The 20,720-nt window shown below is 44.7% G+C and overlaps 1 protein-coding gene across 1 annotated transcript in view; it reads left to right on the top strand.

The window, feature by feature from the left end:
- The first annotated feature begins 224 nt into the window (after positions 1-224).
- fam102bb (family with sequence similarity 102 member Bb) overlaps positions 225-20,720 on the top strand; it is a 31,863-nt gene continuing 11,367 nt past the window's right edge. The window contains exons 1-9 of the mRNA XM_055861655.1: positions 225-497; positions 8,785-8,905; positions 9,067-9,096; positions 9,614-9,730; positions 9,954-10,000; positions 12,076-12,170; positions 18,152-18,250; positions 19,361-19,673; positions 20,025-20,161. Of these exons, the coding sequence (XP_055717630.1) occupies positions 352-497; positions 8,785-8,905; positions 9,067-9,096; positions 9,614-9,730; positions 9,954-10,000; positions 12,076-12,170; positions 18,152-18,250; positions 19,361-19,673; positions 20,025-20,161 (1,105 nt within the window). The 5' untranslated portion in view covers positions 225-351. The remainder of the gene's footprint in view (positions 498-8,784; positions 8,906-9,066; positions 9,097-9,613; positions 9,731-9,953; positions 10,001-12,075; positions 12,171-18,151; positions 18,251-19,360; positions 19,674-20,024; positions 20,162-20,720) is intronic.

Raw genomic sequence — 20,720 nt, 5'->3', positions numbered from 1 at the left:
GTACTGTTAACGCACTCTTCTTTCCCTCTTTAATGTTACTTATTGGCTGGGGAGTTAATAAAATATGGAAACAGAATAGATCCCAACTTTAAAAACAGTAACAAACAAGTTAACCAAAAGATAGAAAACAGATTGACCGCAGCGCTTATAATGTAGGTGACCTGGAACGCACCATGCAGTCCCCTATAAATATAGGGGACCCGGAACGAGCCCGAAGACTTCCTCTGTGGCTGACTGTAGCAGGAATATTGTCATTCACCAATCATCGCCGCTGCTATGGGGGTGTGTTGAGATTAAAAAGGACTGACATCCATAGAAGAAAGACACATTATCAGGCTCAACTAACGGTTTATGGATTTCATGATGATGAAGAAAAAGAAATTCAAGTTTAAAGTGGATTTCGAGCTGGATGAGCTCTCTTCTGTCCCCTTTGTCAACGGTGTCCTGTTTTGTAAAGTCCGACTCCTTGACGGCGGTTTCTCCGAGGAGTCGTCTCGGTAAGAATGCTAACGTTAACTGCTAGCTAGCGAGAAACTCAATGCTAGATAATGTTTTATTATCTTGTACCTATTATCTGTAACGTTCAGAATTTCCAACATCAGGCAATAGCCATACATTGGTAGTTAGCTAGGTATAACATTGTTACCGTAACCTAGATAACGTTAGCTGGCTGCCAGGCTAGCAACCGTCATCTGACTAGCACCATCACATCAGTGCACAGCTTCGGCTGTAAACAATGCCAGGTTGGATCGGCATGTATAGCTAGCAAGGAAGGTACTGCTAAACCCTGTCGTTAGTATGCACAATATATGTCTTGTCTGCGAGGATGAGGGAGTGGAGAGAGTCACAAGTAGGAACATGTTCCATTTTGCATTTGAGAACATTGTCAGTATCACACTACAATGGTGCATGACATGGTCAAAGTCCAGGCTCAATAAATGGGTAATAGATCAAAAATAAATACAGGCAACACTTTACATTAGTGCCCTTATTACTGTGTAATTACTCCTCGAAGTAGCGTGTGACAACTACTGACAGGACGGGTCATAGGGTGCACAGTGCACTCGATTGGTTTTATGATAAATGGTCTGAGTTCCTCTCACAGAGTGGATTGTTTTTGATTTCATAATGTTTAGCTAATCAAGTAGCTAATCTCCTTGCCTCTGAAAGCCATCTCCTACTGTAGCTTTAACTCCACATTAACCTGATACCTGAGGAGGAGAGAGGAAATGTGGTGTGGAGGCTAAATATGTACAGCAATCCTTTAGCAGAGTCGGTGTGGCTTGCCGTTGTCAGTCCAAGCCTCCAGTATTCACTATGACGTCATACTTTTTCCTAAACTTTTGTTGCTTCCTCTTTCCATTGATTGACACGAATCTTAGATTTCACAGTGCCATCCATTCAGCAGTGATGTGACAGCAGCTTCTTCCTGATTCATGGTCATGATACTGCATCTCTTTGTGCAAGGCAGGATACAGGGCCTGAGTCTGGGCGTCTGAAACGGGCTGGCTCGGGTCAGGTTAGCCTACCCAACATCTGTACTCTGGAGCCTGTCCGTAGCTCTGCACACGTCCCCAGGCCCGGATAAGCTTGTCAGATTTGCAGACGTGAGATGGAGCTTAGCCTATGCAGGGGTTGTGTGCAAGCTTGATACTTTAATTTCTAAATGATTTGCCTTTGGCAAATCCTTCACTTAATCTGGTAAAAACTTTCTCTGACTGAGTGGTAGGCCTGTGTATGAATAGAGAGCCTCTGTGTTTCTGTTTGTTTGGGTTCCTTTCACTGTGAATAAGCCAGACCACACCACGCCAGCCCCTCTGATACCATCGCTGATTCCTTCAGTGTGCGGGTGCTTTTGTAATGGCCTCAGTAATGGATATTTATGAGTCTGTCAGTGCCACAGTGTTTCCTCTAGAATAATTTGTAGCATTTGGAGGGAAAAGGGGTTGATCCCTTTGTTTTCTGCATCCGGGGTCCCCTCCGGAGAATTGTAGAAGGACTGAGAAGCTCAGTTCTGGTGACTTTTTAAAAGGACATTCTACTCCAAAATGAATAGGAAATTATGACACCATCTAAAATGTAATTTCCTCATCCAGAAATGAGCCCAATAACATATTTGTAAAATTATTAGTAAAAAATATTTGAACATATTGGACCATGCATATAGCTTGTGCATGGTCCATATTATCAGGTATGTTATTAGCAATAAGAATTATTACCTGTCGCCCCAATTGATGCAGCACAGTGACTATAAATAAATAAGGGCTCCGAATTAAGATGCAAAGATGCCTGCAGAAAGAATGGGCTGTCAGCTATGACATGACACCTTGAGTTTGAAAAAAATCTCTTTTGGTTATTGAAGCTACCGTAAGTGTAGTGGTTTTATACACGGTAATGGAATTACTACACAGAAATGCATAATTATGGCTATAAATGCCATCTTCACGTTTCACAAGTTTGGACATTACATTACAGTACACTGTGATTTTCTTTAATAAACTGCATTGTACTATCCAAACTGAAACGTATGCCTATGATGCGTTCGGATTTGGTCCAGTCCGGTCTGTCTGTGGACGTTAACATGAAGGCCAGGGTGGACTGACCGAATTTCAACTACTTTTCAACGTCCATCGACGTCCGGTGTCGGTCGGTGCTCAGTGGTTGCTAGTTACAGTAAATGGGAGGAGAGGGGGGCTTATGGTAGGTGTCAGTAAGAGCTGGGAGAGGTGACATTAACTGGAGAGAGAGGCAGAGCAAGAGAAAGATAGAGAAGGGAGTGGTTGTCCAGATTCAGACTGTTTTAACACTTGGTTTGACCACCAGACAACAGAAAGACAAAGAAACAGTTATGAGCTGAACGTAACATTATGCCAGTGGAAGGGAGCAGGTGACCCAACTGGTTTGTGACTACTGATTTCCCATTGTATATAACTAATTGGTAGGTCTACCATTACTTGTTACTTCTGGAACTATCATTATCCCCTCTCTTCATGAGGGAGAGAAATTAGAAAATATCTTAAAGATACAGTGAGTTCCAAAATTATTGTGACAGTGACAATTTTGTTGTTGTTTTGAATCTGTACTCCAGCACTTTGGATTTGAAATGATAAGAGACTTGCTTAGTTAAATCAAATAAATAAAAACCATTTAGAAATGACTTTTTGTACGTAGTTCCCCCCCACCCCATTTTAGGTGACCAAAGACTGGAACAAGCTGCAACAGTTTTATCTCAATCTCTTCATTCAAAGACTCAATCATGGACTGACAGTTGTGGCTGCTTTGCGTGATGTATTGTTGTCTATACCTTCTTGCACTTTGTGCTGTTGTCTGTGCCCAATAATGTTTGTACCATGTTTTGTGCTGCTACCATCCTGTGTTGTCATGTGTTGCTGCCTTGCTATGTTGTTGTCTTAGGTCTCTCTTTATGTAGTTTTGTCTCTCTTGTCGTGATGTGTGTTTTGTCATATATACACTGCTCAAAAAAATAAAGGGAACACTTAAACAACACAATGTAACTCCAAGTCAATCACACTTCTGTGAAATCAAACTGTCCACTTAGGAAGCAACACTGATTGACAATAAATTGCACATGCTGTTGTGCAAATAGAATAGACAACAGGTGGAAATTATAGGCAATTAGCAAGACACCCCCAATAAAGGAGTGGTTCTGCAGGTGGTGATCACAGACCACTTCTCAGTTCCTATGCTTCCTGGCTGATGTTTTGGTCACTTTTGAATGCTGGCGGTGCTTTCATTCTAGTGGTAGCATGAGACGGAGTCTACAACCCACACAAGTGGCTCAGGTAGTGCAGCTCATCCAGGATGGCACATCAATGAAGAAGAAGGTTTGCTGTGTCTGTCAGCGTAGTGTCCAGAGCATGGAGGCGCTACCAGGAGACAGGCCAGTACATCAGGAGACGTGGAGGAGGCCGTAGGAGGGCAACAACCCAGCAGCAGGACCGCTACCTCCGCCTTTGTGCAAGGAGGAGCAGGAGGAGCACTGCCAGAGCCCTGCAAAATGACCTCCAGCAGGCCACAAATGTGCATGTGTCTGCTCAAACGGTCAGAAACAGACTCCATGAGGGTGGTATGAGGGCCCGACGTCCACAGGTGGGGTTTGTGCTTACAGCCCAACACCGTGCAGGACGTTTGGCATTTGCCAGAGTTGTGCACCGGTGTCGCCTCTTCACTGTTGACATTGAGACTGGTGTTTTGTGGGTACTATTTAATGACGCTGCCAGTTGAGGACTTGTGTGGCATCTGTTAATCGAACTAGACACTCTAATGTACTTGTCCTCTCGCTCAGTTGTGCACCGGGGCCTCCCACTATTTATTGAAGCTGATTCAGCAACTAACCATGATTCAGATGACCATCCAATCCATGCTAGATTACGGAGACATAATTTATAGATCGGCAGGTAAGGGTCCTCTCGAGTGGCTAGAAGTTCTTTACCATTCGGCCATCAGATTTGCCACCAATGCTCCTTAAAGGACATATCACTGCACTCTATACTCCTCTGTAAACTGGTCATCTCTTTATACCCGTCGCAAGACCCACTGGTTGATGCTTATTTATAAAACCCTCTTAGTCCTCACTCCCCCCTATCTGATATATCTACTGCAACCCTCATCCTCCACATACAACATCTGTTCTGCCAATCACATTCTGTTAAAGTTTTGTCTCATTCTCTTTATTCAAAGACTCAATCATGGACACTCTTACTGACAGTTGTTGCTGCTTTGCATAATGTATTGTTGTCTCTACTTTCTTGCACTTTGTGCTGTTGTCTGTGCCAAATAATGTTTGTACCATGTTTTGTGCTGCTACTATGTTGTTGTCATGTGTTGCTGCCTTGCTATTTTGTTGTCTTACGTCTCTCTTTATGTAGTGTTGTGTTGTCTCTCTTGTCGATGTGTGTTTTGTCCTATATTTACATTACATTAAAAAAAATCTCAGCCCCTGTCCCCGCAGGAGGCCTTTTGGTAGGCCGTCATTGTAAATAAGAATTTGTTCTAAACTGACTTGCCTAGTTAAATAAAGGTTAAATAAATAAATAAATAAATAAAAAATAATAGAATTAACACGTTAGCATAAGTATAATACAGGAAGGCACAATTTATAGTGCAATATTTACTGCTCAATCAATTGACATGGATAGGCCTGCTACTAGGCCATAGTTTATACTGGATGATAAAGGGATACATTATAAGATAATGCTCTACTGTAATGTATCCAACAGTAAGTGCCAGTGGATATGATTCACTGTGAGATTATTTCTAAGAAAATAAATCATGTGAAAGACAAATGCCTTCTCTGTTAGTTCTGTGAGAGAACAACCACAATGCACCATTTTACAGGCTGGTATTTTTAAACAAAGAGAATAGTTCTCAGTGCTTTTGGTGTTTCTCATTGAAAATAACAAGTTAATGAGATTTTTTTTTAAATCTAAGCAGAATGTGTGTCGTTCCTGGGAGAAGAACTAGATCTGTGATTCATCCTGTGTCCCTTGTAGGGGAAAGATTTTCTCTCTGCCTTGCTTTCTTTTCTATCTTTCCTTCTCTTGGCGTGTCATTCCTTCTGCATTGTCTGCCAGACAGAAATCCCTGGCGCCCAGTTTTATTAGGTCTCTATGGTTACCAAAGTTCATCAAGTTGCTGAAAAGAAGAATAGAAAATAAACAATGTAGCAAAGTTTTCTCCGGCAATACCCGGACCCCAGATAATGCCACTGACTCAGTGAACCAAAAAAATTATTTCACAAGACTTCCTATTTGAGAGATTAAAAAAAAAAAAAATGGGCTTATTAGTAAAGACGTGTATTTGAATGGTAAACATGTATTATCTTTTTAATATGGCATCTACACAAACTAATGTTTTTGTCTAATTGCCAAATGAATCACTTCAAAAAGTAGGCTACCTGCACACATTCGTCAACTCCAAAAAGAATTCCAGCATCCAAACAGTGCACTGTGCACCTGCCGTTTGAAGGGAAAGAGACATGTGTTACCAACAAGTGTGATGTCATTCGGCGATTGTCTTTAGGCCTACACTCTTGTAGCATGAATTAAAATCTCCCTTAGTTTGTCTCCACGTACCCTATAATGACAAAGCAAAAACAGGATTTTAGAAATGTTTGCTAATTTCAACAACAATAAATTGGGGGGGGAAATATCACATTTACATAAGTTTTCAGACCCTTTACTCAGTACTTTGTTGAAGCAACTTTGGTAGCTATTACTGCCTCAAGTCTTCTTGGGTATGACGCTACAAGCTTGGCACACCTGTATTTGGGGAGTTTCTACCATTCTTTTCTGCAGATCCTCTCAAGCTCTCATGTTGGTTGGGGAGCGTTGCTGCACAGCTATTTTCAGGTCTCTCCAGGCCACTCAAGGACTTTCAGAGACTTGTCCCGAAGCCACACCTGCGTTGTCTTGGCTGTGTGCTTAGGGTTGTTTTCCCGTTGGAAGGTGAACCTTCGCCCCCAGTCTGAGGTCCTGAGAGCTCTGGAGCAGGTTTTCATCAAGGATCTCTCTGTACTTTGCTCTGTTCATCTTTCCCTCAATCCCGACTAGTGTCCCAGTCCCTGCCGCTGAAAAACACCCCCACAGCATGATGTTGCCACCACTATGCTTCACCGTAGGGATGGTGCCTGGGCTCCTCCAGAAGTGACGCTTGCCATTTAGGCCAAAGATTTCAATCTTAGTTTCATCAGACCAGAGAATCTTGTTTCTCATGATCTGAGAGTCTTTACGTACCATTTGGAAAACTCCAAGCGGGCTGTCATGTGCCTTTTACTGAGGAGTGGCTTCCATCTGGCCACTCTACCATAAAGGCCTGATTGGTGGAGTGCTGCAGAGATGGTTGTCCTTCTGGAAGGTTCTCCCATTTCTACAGAGGAACTCTAGAGCTCTGTCAGTGTGGCCAACAGGTTCTTGATCACCTCCCTGACCAAGGCCCTTCTCCCCCGATTGCTCAGCTTGGCCGGGCGGCCAGCTCTAGGAAGAGGCTTGGTGGTTCCAAACATTTTACATTTAGGAATGATGGAGGCCACTGTGTTCTTAAGGAACTTACATTTTGAAGAAATGTTTTGGTACCCTTCCCCAGATCTGTGCCTCGACACAATCTTGTATCGGAGCTCTACAGACAATTCCTTCTACCTCATGGCTTGGTTTTGGCTCTGACTTGCACTGTCAACTGTGGGACCTTATATAGACAGGTGTGTGCCTTTCCAAATCATGTCCAATCAATTTAATTTACCACAGGTGGACTCCAATCAAGTTGTAGAAACATCTCAAGGATGATCAATGGAAGGATGCACCTGAGCTCAATTTCGAGTCTCATAGCACAGGGTCTGAATACTTATGTAAATAAGGTATTTCAGTGTTTTATTTGTAAAAGTTTTGTAAAAATTTCAGTTTTTGCTTTGTCGTTATGGGGTGTTGTGTGTAGATTGCTGAGGATTTTTTATTTTTTTTAATCCATTTTAGAATAAGGCTAATGTAACAAAATGTGGGAAAAGTTTAGGGGTCTGAGTACTTTCCGAAGTACTCTGTATCTGCCTTCATTAAAACAAATATAGACTCTTAGCTTTCATTTGACACCCAATTTGACATGCTCCTGTGAACTTCCCATGTTAGTTCTCAGGGGTCCTTTTACATGGAAATGACCTAAAATGACGGGACATCTGAAAAGGGGCTGAAATACGGAAGCATAGGGATACAGCAGTATCTGTCCCGAGCTCATCGCCACAGTAAACTGAGGGCCCAGTTGAAACAATGTTGCAAGTTCGCTCAAGACAGGCAGACAGGCGGTGTAGAGAGATTAATGCGATTGAAAGAACCTGAACCAACTGTCAGAGAGGCGGGGCTGTTTGTTTAATTTGTAATAAGCTTTTATTTTCATAGTACTAATGCAGCTGTACAAAATTACATTTTAACAAATAGAATTAAAGACCAGCCCCCACCCCTGTAATTTGGACACTGGTCACACCCTGTTATTGGATTAAAGGAGTAGGTTACAGCTAATCGTCTAGTTAGTTAGAACACTGAGCTCAGCCTGAGGTGTATGGGGAATGGAATACCCAGCTGGATGGGGAGTTCCCTGTTTGAGTATTATGTAAGGAGTTTTTTTTTCACAAGATGATGTCATGTTTTTATATATTTTTATTTCCAACAACATCATCAGTTGTTCACTATAGAGGAGAGATGTGAGAGTTGTACGTGTATTGGTCCATTTAGATCAGGGGGATTGGACAGAAGGGAGAGGGTGAGAACATTAAGTGGGTGAAGTCAGAGAGGATGCCAGAGGAAGAAGAACTATCTGGAGAACTGGAATACTACCCCCTACACACTCTCTTTCAATTTCTTTCAATCTCTACCCCTCCTACCATTCTCTCTCTCAACACTTAGGCCTATGCTGAGCAGGGTTAGTAAAATGAAATTATTGAAACAGGACAATAATCAATTTCAATGGACTATCAAGTGTTTCTATGAACCACATGGTTAAATACTCTACAGTTGGTCTCCATTAACATGCAGGGATGGGTTCTAGGGATAATCTGTAATCAATAACCTATTAGGCCCATGTTTAATGATCATAATGTTTCCTTTAAGATAAATCTATCCCTCTGGATTGTCAAGCTGACCCATGTCCTTAGTTGGACCGTCCCATGTTTCCAGTTGGCTAGCCTCGCTTTCAGACGGTGTGTGATACTATCACCTATGCCATGCGATTGGTGCTGATGTTGTGTATCAATATGTGACCATTTCTGTATTTCTCCTACAGGGAGCCGGTCCATGCTAACTGTGTACGCTGGAAGAAGAGGTTCTCCTTCCCCTGTAAGATGAGTGCCACCGCCGGGACGGGCGTGCTCGACCCCTGTGTGTGCCGCGTGTCTGTCAGGAAGGTATGGCCCTCAGACTCCTATTCAACCTGTTCATCCTGTTCCTATTAATGTTGTAAAACCTCATCTGGAACATAGATTGGCATAAGGCATGTCTATAAAGTTTACTGGTTTCTGCTTTGTCACTGTTTACATTCAAATGATTTCACTGTTTTATTTGATAGGAGCTAAAGGGTGGGAAGACGTACGCAAAGGTACTGTTTCAGAGATTGATTCCTTTTTACACTCTTCTTGCTTTCTTTCCCAATACATAGTTACATTGATCTATGCTTAGTGAACAGATTGTTTTCTCTGCCTGCAGGTAGTCTAGAGTTGGTGTCACAGTTAAGCTCTGTCCATGTGGTACACTGCAAATTATTTGTTCTAGTGGTAAAATATTATGCACACTTAGGCCTACAGGAAGTGAAAAAACACTAATTGATTACAGTGTTAAACAATTTAAATTGTAATGATTAGCTTTTACCTTAAATGGGAAAATACCTAGATGATAGCCAGTATATCTAATTCAAGTTTATGCTCCAGAGACTAAAAATAGTAAATTAAATCAATAAAGCCAGAGAAAATGGATTAGTCTACGGTTCTTCCTTTGGTTTCTCTATAGAGACACTGAAAGGTTGAGGTACAGAAAGAGATTGATAGGAGAAAAACAACAAAGCCCACAACACCACCCTGCAGCTCTGTCTGCAAGTTAACCTGATCCTCTCTCCTCAGCTTGGCTTTGCAGACCTAAACCTGGCTGAGTTTGCTGGTTCTGGGAACACGACACGTAGATGTCTACTGGAAGGTTACGACACCAAGAACACCCGGCAGGACAACTCCATACTCAAGGTACTGATGGGAGAATGGGTTTCTATCAATTCCACTATATCATATCAGTCTCCGCTGCTTTCTTCTAGCCTGGTCCCAGATCTGTTTGTGATGTCTTGCCAACTCTTATCTTATTGTCATTGTCAAGCGAGTTGGCTAGACAGCACAAACAGATCTGGGACCAGGCTAGGTTTTGTATGCCAGTGTCAAGAGAGCTCAAACCTCCGTTTTCTTTTTGTAACAGGTTGTCATCAGCACACAACTGATGTCCGGGGACCCCTGTTTTAAAACGTAAGTGGTGCCTTCACTTTTTTTAAATTAAGGCCTATTATGATTTGGTTTTTAGATACGAGAAATTTTTAAAATGCAATTGAAGAAAATCCGCTCAGATTTCCCCCTACAGTGAAGCGCATTCAGATTTGCATAGCATTTCCCTTTGTGACCAATGTTTATCCGCCCACCTACACTGCAGCAAGGATTCCTTCCTGCTTCTCTATGATAGGCTACAGTTGTGTGGGGGGGTTTAAGGAAGGAGAATTATTCTATAGTATTTATTTGTAATACGGAGTAGGAACACAGTGGGTGTTATTTAGATTGTAGGTGAGAGAAAGAACATTTCAAACTAAGCTTTCATGGTGAAAGCAATTCATTTCCTCACTGATTTAGTGTCCTACATTTCAGGTTACATAAAACTGTCAACACCACTTTAGAGTAAATACTGTGTTATACTGTAAAGTCTAGCAAAAGAAAAGGTTTGCACATACTCTTTCAAACCAAGGCCGTATTCAGTGGGTTGCAATGTTGTAAATAGAAATGTAGACTAATCTTGCACAGAGAGATGTCCCTCTTGGACATGACAGAGTCATGTCTGTTTTTAGAAATGTATCTGTTATTTCTGTGGTGTTGCATCCTTATGAATAAGCTCCAGGTCTTGAGGACCTGCCTGTTAGACTGTGTGAGGAGTGTGTAGCATGGGGAGTCAGGGATCAGCACAGCATTAGAGAAGGCTTTACATGGGATGAAGTTATGATGGGAGCCAGCGGGACGTGCTCATCTCTCCAACCCTGCAACCCTAACGCAGGGCCATTTTGGCCTGTGTCCATGTTTGTGTGGGAGCGGTTCCAAGAATGTGAGGAGGATTGTACCCAGCAGATGTGTCTGTGTAAACTAAACTAGAGCAGACCAGGGTGGGGCGATGAAACAGTGGTCACAGCTGAGTTGGCTGGCCAAGTACCACACCACAGCATCATCCTGTACAGGGTTAAAACAGCAGACTAACATCCAGGGTAGGTCTATAGTCTCACTGTCTCTAGGAGGTCTAGGTGACTGTGAAGTTGTTTCAGCCATGTATTCTGAGAACACGAGAGGAGTGGGCGGAGATAAGAGATAAAGTAGAGTGGACAATATGTTATTTCAGCCCCAGTCTGTGTTGGAAAATGACAAGGAACGCCAACTGCCCCTGGAGCAGGAGATGACCCCAAAATGTATTATGTGCTATTGCCTTGGGCAGATAGTGTAGGAAAGCTGTTGATCATTAGACTCACTGTCTTAGAGGGTTTAAGGCAGCCCCCCGCACCTCTCTGATTCAGAGGGGTTGGGTTAAATGCGGAAGACGTATTTCAGTTGCATACATTCAGTTGTACAACTGACTAGGTATCCCTTTCTCCTTCCCTTTCCTTTAATAAAAACACAGAGCAAATCACTGACAGAGCTTTAATTAAAAAACACTTGCATGAATGTTTTAGACATACTTACAACTCTTTTCAAAATCTTTTTTATTTTTATTATTTTACCTTTATTTAACCAGGTAGGCTAGTTGAGCTGCTCAGATAGCTGATGTTTAAAGTTAGTGAGGGAAATATAAGTCTCCAGCTTCAGCGATTTTTGCAATTCGTTCCAGTCATTGGCAGCAGAGAACTGGAAGGAAAGGCGGCCAAAGCAGGTGTTGGCTTTGGGGATGACCAGTGAAATATACCTGCTGGAGCGCGTGCTACGGGTGGGTGTTGTTATCGTGACCAGTGAGCTGAGAAGGCGGATATTTACCTAGCATACACTTATAGATGACCTGGAGCCAGTGGGTCTGGCGACGAATATGTAGCGAGGGCCAGCCGACTAGAGCATACAGGTTGCAGTGGTGGGTGGTATAAGGGGCTTTGGTGACAAAACGGATGGCACTGTGATAGACTGCATCCAGTTAGCTGAGTAGAGTATTGGAAGCTATTTTGTAGATGACATCGCCGAAGTCGAGGATCGGTAGGATGGTCAGTTTTACGAGGGTATGTTTGGCAGCATGAGTGAAGGAGGCTTTGTTGCGAATAATTTGTGTTGCTGTGCATGAACCAACCCCCTCTGTTTGTCCTCCACAGGCCTCCTTCCACAGGCACATTCATCGGCGTCCAGGGAGATGCAGAGAGCCTCCTGGAAGAGAGGAAGGGAGGGGACAACCAGAAGGCCTTCATGGGTAAAATGAGACTAGACCAACTACTCCTTACTACACCTCTTCTCCCACAGAACTCACCACAGTGGATTTATATGATTCAGTCAGCGTTCCTCAGTCAGCGTTGGAGTGCATCATGAAATATAGCAGCTTTTAACAAACACGTCCGGTATAATAAATCTTTGGTAAATCAGAGGCAAGAGTGTATATATAGGTGTCGGATCTTAATTTGATCACTCTTTTGTTCGTTGCTGAGAATTTTCCTGCCCCGCAGGAAATGCAGATGAGCTTTGTGATTTTCATAAATTCACTGAAAACTAATACACTGTTATATTAATAGTATTCCACTCTTCATGTAGCCTCATTTTGGCCAGATATTAGCCTAACCACCGATCAAGCAACGTTATGGACTTAACATTCAAATCCTGTTGCTGCAAAGATTATTTTGCTGCGACAATTCAGGTCAAATTAAGATCCTACATCTGTAGGTCTATTAATCAAGGCACTTGCTTCTTATTCTGTTTGACAATTAAGTCATTAGCATAAATAAACCCTGCCAGCTGCTGAGCTGTATGCCTCAGAAAATACAGACCTGGAATGAGGAAAACCAGAAGTAGAATGATTGGATATAAATGACTGTATATGGAGCATTAGTTACAGACCATCGTTCCTCTCAGTCTCTGTGATTGATTCTTGTGATTGATCGAAGTCTGCTTTTCTCTCTGGCTGCAGTAACTTTGAGATTTGTTCCTGTACTAATAATAATATTCTTGAATGGCAGACTGACAAACTGTATAACCAGCTGTACCTATAGATTCTCTCAATCTTTAATCCAATCCAAGCCTCACCTGATACAGGAATGTGAATCGGTCTCGGTGTGATTCAGCTGCTGTTAATGTGTCATATCCAACATGTGTAGAAGAGAAGACCACTCCTCTCCCTTCGCTCTCTCTCCCTCTCTGTCTGAAGTGGTGTGTGCTTTACTCCCCAGGACGCTTCATGTATAATTCAGGCTGTTTTTTTGATGCTCTCCGATCTCTCTGCCGCCGACCCTCACATGGTTATTGGTTAAAAATAGGAACACACTTTTGCGTCTGCGAGGGGAGGTCCACAGTGAAAGTGATTTTGATTGAAATTGTGTTGATAAGGGGATGACAGACTACTATGGACAACCTATTGTTTTCCACTTCATTTCCACTTGTTGTTTGGATGCTTTCACAGCGGTCCACCCTGTGAGCACAGGACTGAGGGAACATAGACATGTTCCCCTTTCACAGCGGTCCACCCTGTGAGCACAGGACTGAGGGAACATAGACATGGTCCCCTTTCACAGCGGTCCACCCTGTGAGCACAGGACTGAGGGGACTGTTATGGGTTTAAGATGGCACAGTGATGCCATCTGTTGGTAAATGTTTATTACTGCAACTCATGTATTTATACCGGGGTGCTTGAGATACCCGGAGGTGTCATGATGTACAGAACAAGGCTGGTTACTCGCATGAATGTCTCTGTCTCGTCATTTACCATTGGAACAAACATGGTGTCAGAAGAGGGATCACTAACCATGCTTTCCGCAAATTAGAGTAACCTGTTCTGGTTTACCAAACAATTGTTTATTTGAGTAAAATTTCGCCGGAATTGGCTTTAGCTAGAGTGAGTTTGCTAGTTAGCTTCAGTGTTGTTAGCACCGGTTAGACATGGCAGCGAACATTCCCCCTCCCGCCGTTATGAAGCTCAGCGGGGATTGGAGCACGAACTGGGATACGTTTAGAGGTGAATGGGAAGACTATGCGCTAGCAACGGGACTTCTGGAAAAGGACGAAGAGGTAGTGGCTGCCACTTTGAGGACTATAATGGGAACTGAATGCCGACACGTATACAAACACAACCTGAACCTAACAGCAGCTCAGCAAGGTAACGCTATAACTATTCTTGATGCTCTTGAACATTACTTTAAGCCAGCAAAGAACGTCATTGGGCTTATTAACTTTACCATCCCAGCTGATCTTAACATTATAGATAAAGTCAAGGCTGGGCCCCTGAGCAAGGAGACACTCCTAAGCAAGTACCATGATGTCTTCAACGCCCCGGTCGAGTCAGTTCCCGGGGAAGTCCACTTTGAGTTGGACGCAGCAATCCAGCCTGTCCAGTGTGCACCCCGTAATGTACCAGTGGCCATGAAAGCAGCTACGAAGGCTCAGCTTGACAAATACGAAGCAGATGGCCACATGATATCCGTCACTGAGCCTACAGACTGGATAAGTAATATGGTTATCATCAAGAAACCAGACAAGCTACGGATATGCATTGATCCTAAACACCTCAACCGGGCTCTGCGACGTTCACATTACATTATGCCCACGTTGGAGGATGTTCTTTACAAGCTCCCAAAGGCCAGAATCTTCACGCTCGTGGACGCTAGAGATGCCTTCCTGCAGTGCAAGCTCGACGAGCCCAGCAGCTACATGACCACCTTTTGGACACCCTGGGGCAGGAAGAGGTGGTTGAAGCTTCCGTTTGGTGTCTCCGTGGCTCCAGAGGTGTATCAGCGGAAGCAGCACGAGCTGTTGATGGGACTCAGTGGCGTGGAACCCATAGCAGATGACATCCTCGTAGTGGGCTGTGGGGACAGTGATGAGGAGGCAGAATGTGACCATGACGCCAAGCTGCTGGCCCTGATGGTCAGATGCAGACAGGTCAAGCTAAGACTAAGCATAAAAAAGCTTCAGTTTAAAGTGCCAGAGGTCCGCTTTCATGGGCACATTTTGTCCTCCATCGGATTGAAGGCGGATCCTGAAAAAGTGAAGGCTGTCTTGGAAATGCCCCACCCATCTGACGTGAAGGGAGTGCAGCGCTTCGTCGGATTCATCACTTACCTGGCCAAATTCCTACCGCGGCTCTCTGAAGTGTGTGAGCCACTAAGGAGGCTCATGGACAAGGACGCCATCTGGCATTGGCTCCCAAAACATGACGCAGCGGTGAGGGAAATAAAAAAACTGGTCACCCAGACACCTGTACTGCGTTACTACAATGTGTCAAAACCTGTCACGATTCAGAGTGACTCAAGCCAGTATGGACTTGGCTGTTGCCTCATGCAGGAGAGCCAGCCTGTGGCATTCGCCTCTAGGGCACTCACCCTAACAGAGCAGAACTATGCCCAGATAGAGAAGGAGTGCCTCAGCATTGTGTTTGCATGCCAACGCTTCCACCACTACCTGTACGGGCGTGACAATATTACCGCAGAGACAGATCACAAGCCCCTTATTGCTATATTCAGCAAGCCTCTTCTGAATGCCCCAAAACGACTGCAGAGCATGCTACTGGCCCTACAAAACTACAACCTCACGGTGTTGTATAAGCCAGGGCCAGAGATGTATGTGAGTGACACGCTCAGCAGGGCTACTGCATCAGGCATTCACACACGCTCCATGCATGAACAACACGCAGTGTGCAGCTTACAAAGAGAGCAAGTGGATGTTGAACACATCAACCAGGCTGACTACCTCAATGTTACGGACCAGCGCCTTATACAAATCAGACAGCACACAGACAGGGACGGACAACTCCAGGAATTGAGGTCTGTGATTATGATGGGCTGGCCCGACTGCAAGGAAGAAACTGCTTTAGCCGTCAGAGAATATTGGCAAGTCAAAGAGGAGCTCAGTGTTCAAAACGGAGTAATATTCATGTGTCAGAGAGTCGTTATTCCCCGGTCTCTGCGCCATGAGATGTTGGCGCGTGTGCACTCAAGTCACATAGGAGGTGAGGCCTGTTACAGACAAGCACGTGACACACTGTATTGGCCAGGAATGCAGAGTGAAATCAAAGACTATGTCAGTAAATGCACAATCTGCAATGAATATGCCATTGAACAACAGAGAGAGACGATGATGTCCCACGAGCTACCGATGCGCCCCTGGCAGATAGTAAGTTTAGATCTCTTCCAGCACAGTGGCAAAGACTTTCTGCTGGTAGTTGATCATTATTCAGACTTTTGGGAGATTGACCTCCTCCCCGACCTCTCAGCAGAGACAACGATCAAACGCTGCAAGGCTCAGTTTGCCCGCTATGGCCAGCCAGATAGGGTAATTTCAGACAATGGACCCCAATTCTCCGGTGTTGAGTTCCGAAAATTTGCTGCAGGATGGGAATTTGAGCACGTCACTTCATCACCACGATACCCAAAAGCTAATGGGAAGGCGGAGTCCGCAGTAAAAATCGCAAAGAACCTCTGCAAAAAGGCTCTGCGAGAGGGCAAAGATGCCTGGAAAGCAATCCTGCAGTGGCGCAATACCCCGACAGAAGGCATGGATAGCAGCCCGGCCCAGCGCCTCATGGCACGGCGCTTAAAAGCAGCTCTGCCAGTAGCCAACACTCTCCTGGAGCCCTGTGTGGTGACTGACGTGCTGGTGAAGCTACGTCACAGAAGACAGGTCTCCAAGTTCATCTACGACAAATCAGCAAAAGACTTACCTGAGCTCAGGGTGGGTGAAACGGTGCGAATGAAGCCACTACCAGGGGACCGGACGGGCCTCTGGAGACTCGGATCCTGTGTACAGAAAGTGGCACCACGCTCCTACTTGGTCGAAGTGAATGGATCATTGTACCGTCGCAACAGGGTTGACCTTCGGATTGCTGAGCCAGCACCTACTCAGAACCCTGATGGTCAAAGGGGTCGCATGACAAAAGACGGAACTCCAGCAATGGTGCCTGAGGCACTGGGCGAAGAGCCAGGTGATCACAGGTCAAGTCACATGGGGCCTGAGGCACTGGGCGAAGAGCCAGGTGATCACAGGTCGGCTGCTCCCTCGCCCATCAATACTCCTCTTAGACAGTCAGGTGACACGCCTGTGCGGGAACCCGCAGTCCTCGCAGACAAGCCCCCTGTCTTTTCACGCTACGGGCGTTTGTCTCAGCCACCAAAAAGACTTAATCTGTAGGTTTCCCATCAGGGTTGACAGAAAGAGATTAAAAGAAAAAAAAAAAGTAAAGAGACTATCAAAATGTGTTAAGTTGTTATCTGAGAAAAAAAAAAAAAAAAAAAACTAAACTGTTCATGTTGGAAACTATTACTAGGTTTGTTTTGTTAATGAATTGACACCTCCTGTCCTATTTTATTAAAGGGAAGATGTTATGGGTTTAAGATGGCACAGTGATGCCATCTGTTGGTAAATGTTTATTACTGCAACTCATGTATTTATACCGGGGTGCTTGAGATACCCGGAGGTGTCATGATGTACAGAACAAGGCTGGTTACTCGCATGAATGTCTCTGTCTCGTCATTTACCATTGGAACAAACAGGGACATAGACATGGTCCCCTTTCACAGCGGTCCACCCTGTGAGCACAGGACTGAGGGAACATAGACATGGTCCCCTTTCACAGCGGTCCACCCTGTGAGCACAGGACTGAGGGAACATAGACATGTTCCCCTTTCACAGCGGTCCACCCTGTGAGCACAGGACTGAGGGAACATAGACATGGTCCCCTTTCACAGCGGTCCACCCTGTGAGCACAGGACTGAGGGAACATAGACATGTTCCCCTTTCACAGCGGTCCACCCTGTGAGCACAGGACTGAGGGAACATAGACATGGTCCCCTTTCACAGCGGTCCACCCTGTGAGCACAGGACTGAGGGAACATAGACATGGTCCCCTTTCACAGCGGTCCACCCTGTGAGCACAGGACTGAGGGGACATAGACATGGTCCCCTTTCACAGGGGTCCACCCTGTGAGCACAGGACTGAGGGAACATAGACATGGTCCCCTTTCACAGCGGTCCACCCTGTGAGCACAGGACTGAGGGGACATAGACATGGTCCCCTTTCACAGCGGTCCACCCTGTGAGCACAGGACTGAGGGAACATAGACATGGTCCCCTTTCACAGTGTGCTAGCCCTAGTTAATCTCTTCACTCTGAATACTGTTATAGGAATATTACTGTAATCCCAGTCCACTCTCAACCCATTACCAACCCCTATGTCCTGTTTTAAAAACCTGACAGAGAGCCGGGAAGGAAAGTGTCCCTCTGTTTCCGATGAACTTGGGGGCTCCTGCCATTCCCGAACATCCAGCTACGCTAGTCAGCAGTCTAAAGTCTCAGGTAGGCCCTCCTAATACTCCCAACACTAGCTATTCTAATGTACAGTGCAACATGTAGTGTGGAGATCTAGCTGGTGTGCCTCATTCTCTACCATGCTAACATACAACATAACTAGTCATCACTCAAAGTCCCAGTATGACTATTGTCACTTCCATACAGGCCATTGTACAACTGTCTGTCTCAGCATTTTATTTTCTCCATCTATTTCTCCATTTTTACTTTGCTGAATTCCTCTGTCTGCATGCCTGATGTCTTTGATGTGCCTATCTAACCTTGACCTATTTTACTGTGGTAATTAAAAAATAAATATGTTTGTGGTAAACTAATACAAGTAAAATCATTTACATCAGTATCCTATAACTAGACACATGGGTGGTCTGGCTAGTGAATGAAGGATCTGTTACAGGCAGATCAAATCGCCTATAATGAAGGGTCTGTAGGAAAGTGAGGAGTTCATTCAACTCCTCTGATAGCCAACTCACTCTGATAAACCTACTCCTACCATTGCTTTCTACATACATTAAAGCAAGAGAAAAGTCTATAGACTAGTTGTACAATATTCTATTTTCTTTATAGTTTGGAGGGTTGGTTTTATATCAGTTAGCTTTGAGAGACATTTCAGACACACAGTGGTGGCTTGTAGTGATCCTGTAGGGAGTGTTAGTGTGTGGGCGATTTGTTCCCTTCATCGTAGCCTGACTAGCTAGCGGTACATTGAGACTCTGCAGTGTCTCTGCGTTAACAGTTTCCTGCAAACATGAATGCCATGTGAGTGTGTGGGCGCTAGGCTAGCATCCATCTCTGCTGCTAAATCATTGATCACACCGCAAGGCTTCAATCTGCTCCACTCTGAGTCCTTTTCCATAACACAAAACTGCTCTCTAAAATTGTGAATGATTGACATGTTGTATGCAGACTTGTGACTCTTTTTGTGTGTATGAGTGACCATGTACTTAGTGTGTGAGTATGTGCTTTAGTGCATTATGCCTTGATGTTAATACTTATTGATATTAATGATCAAAATTTTGAAGTAGCCTGCCTATGTGTCTGAATGCTTGTGTGTGTGCTCTAACCTCCTTGCTATTACCCCTCTGTCCCTCTCCACCCCAGGCTACAGCACAGGTCACTCCCGCTCCTCCAGCCTGTCAGAGTGTACCCACCGCAGGAACACTTCTGTGGGCAGCGCTTCCACCGGCATCGCCAGCATCCTGGAGCCCTCTGACGACACTAGGGACATCAGGGACCAGAGGGAGAGCAGGGACCGGGAGAGGGGAGACAGGGAAGCCAGGATGGGGATGATGCCCCCTACTGCTGGGGCGTCAGCCTGCACAGCCCTGCCTGAACACCCCACCCCCACCAGTACCATTGGTTCCTGTACAGGCACTCCGGTGAAGAGCGCCTCGTCCTGCGAACGCCTCAACAGGTGAGACTGAGAGACACCCCTGATCAATGATGCTAATGCTGTCTTGAAAAAAAGATTCTGTAATCTCAATATAGACTTACTAATTGAACAAAGGATAAATAAATAGACAACCTCACACCTGAGCAAGCTGCTATGCTGAGATACAAGAGAGGTAGCCTAAGCAACAGTCTTTACATTACTGTACAACCCTGTATCTCAATGACATTTCTGACTTATTGGACTAGTCACTCTTGTTACACAACAGCATCATGGATGTCACACACACACAAAAAAAGAAGATAACACTTTTTATCTGAAGAGACTGCATGTAACCTGTGTGTTGTAACTTGATCCTGTATGTCCCACCACCAGACACCTGGTGAAGCAAGGGTCCATGGAGGGTCAGATGATGAGGGTGGAGGCATCGAGGGTGGATGCTGATGACGTGGTGGAGAAGATCCTTCAGAGTCAAGACTTCACCCCCAGCCTGCTGGACTCCAGCCATGAAGGTACCTAACAACCTAGTCAGAGACCAAGTTCCAGAGCCAGTCAGAGACCAAGTTCCAGAGCCAGTCAGAGACCAAGTTCCAGAGCCAGTCAGAGACCAAGTTCCAGAGCCAGTCAGAGACCAAGTTCCAGAGCCAGTCAGAGACCAAGTTCCAGAGCCAGTCAGAGACCAAGTTCCAGAGCCAGTCAGAGACCAAGTTCCAGAGCCAGTCAGAGACCAAGTTCCAGAGCCAGTCAGAGACCAAGTTCCAGAGCCAGTCAGAGACCAAGTTCCAGAGCCAGTCAGAGACCAAGTTCCAGAGCCAGTCAGAGACCAAGTTCCAGAGCCAGTCAGAGACCAAGTTCCAGAGCCAGTCGGAGACCAAGGCAGGTTACAGTTTGACCTTAGAGGGGTAGTTCTACCTCTACATGCAGTTCTAACACTAGAATTGTATACTGGGTCTAAAAATAAAGTTGAAAGCATGTTTGAGATGTGGTATTAGAATTCATGAAGTTAAATTACACTCCATTCCAGTAACATTTACACCAGTATTCATAAGTGATTAATTCAAATACTGTATA

This window comes from Salvelinus fontinalis, chromosome 14, assembly GCF_029448725.1.
Source record: "Salvelinus fontinalis isolate EN_2023a chromosome 14, ASM2944872v1, whole genome shotgun sequence".
Taxonomy (NCBI): Eukaryota; Metazoa; Chordata; class Actinopteri; order Salmoniformes; family Salmonidae; genus Salvelinus; species Salvelinus fontinalis.
This window is presented reverse-complemented; position numbering and strand designations above follow the sequence as displayed.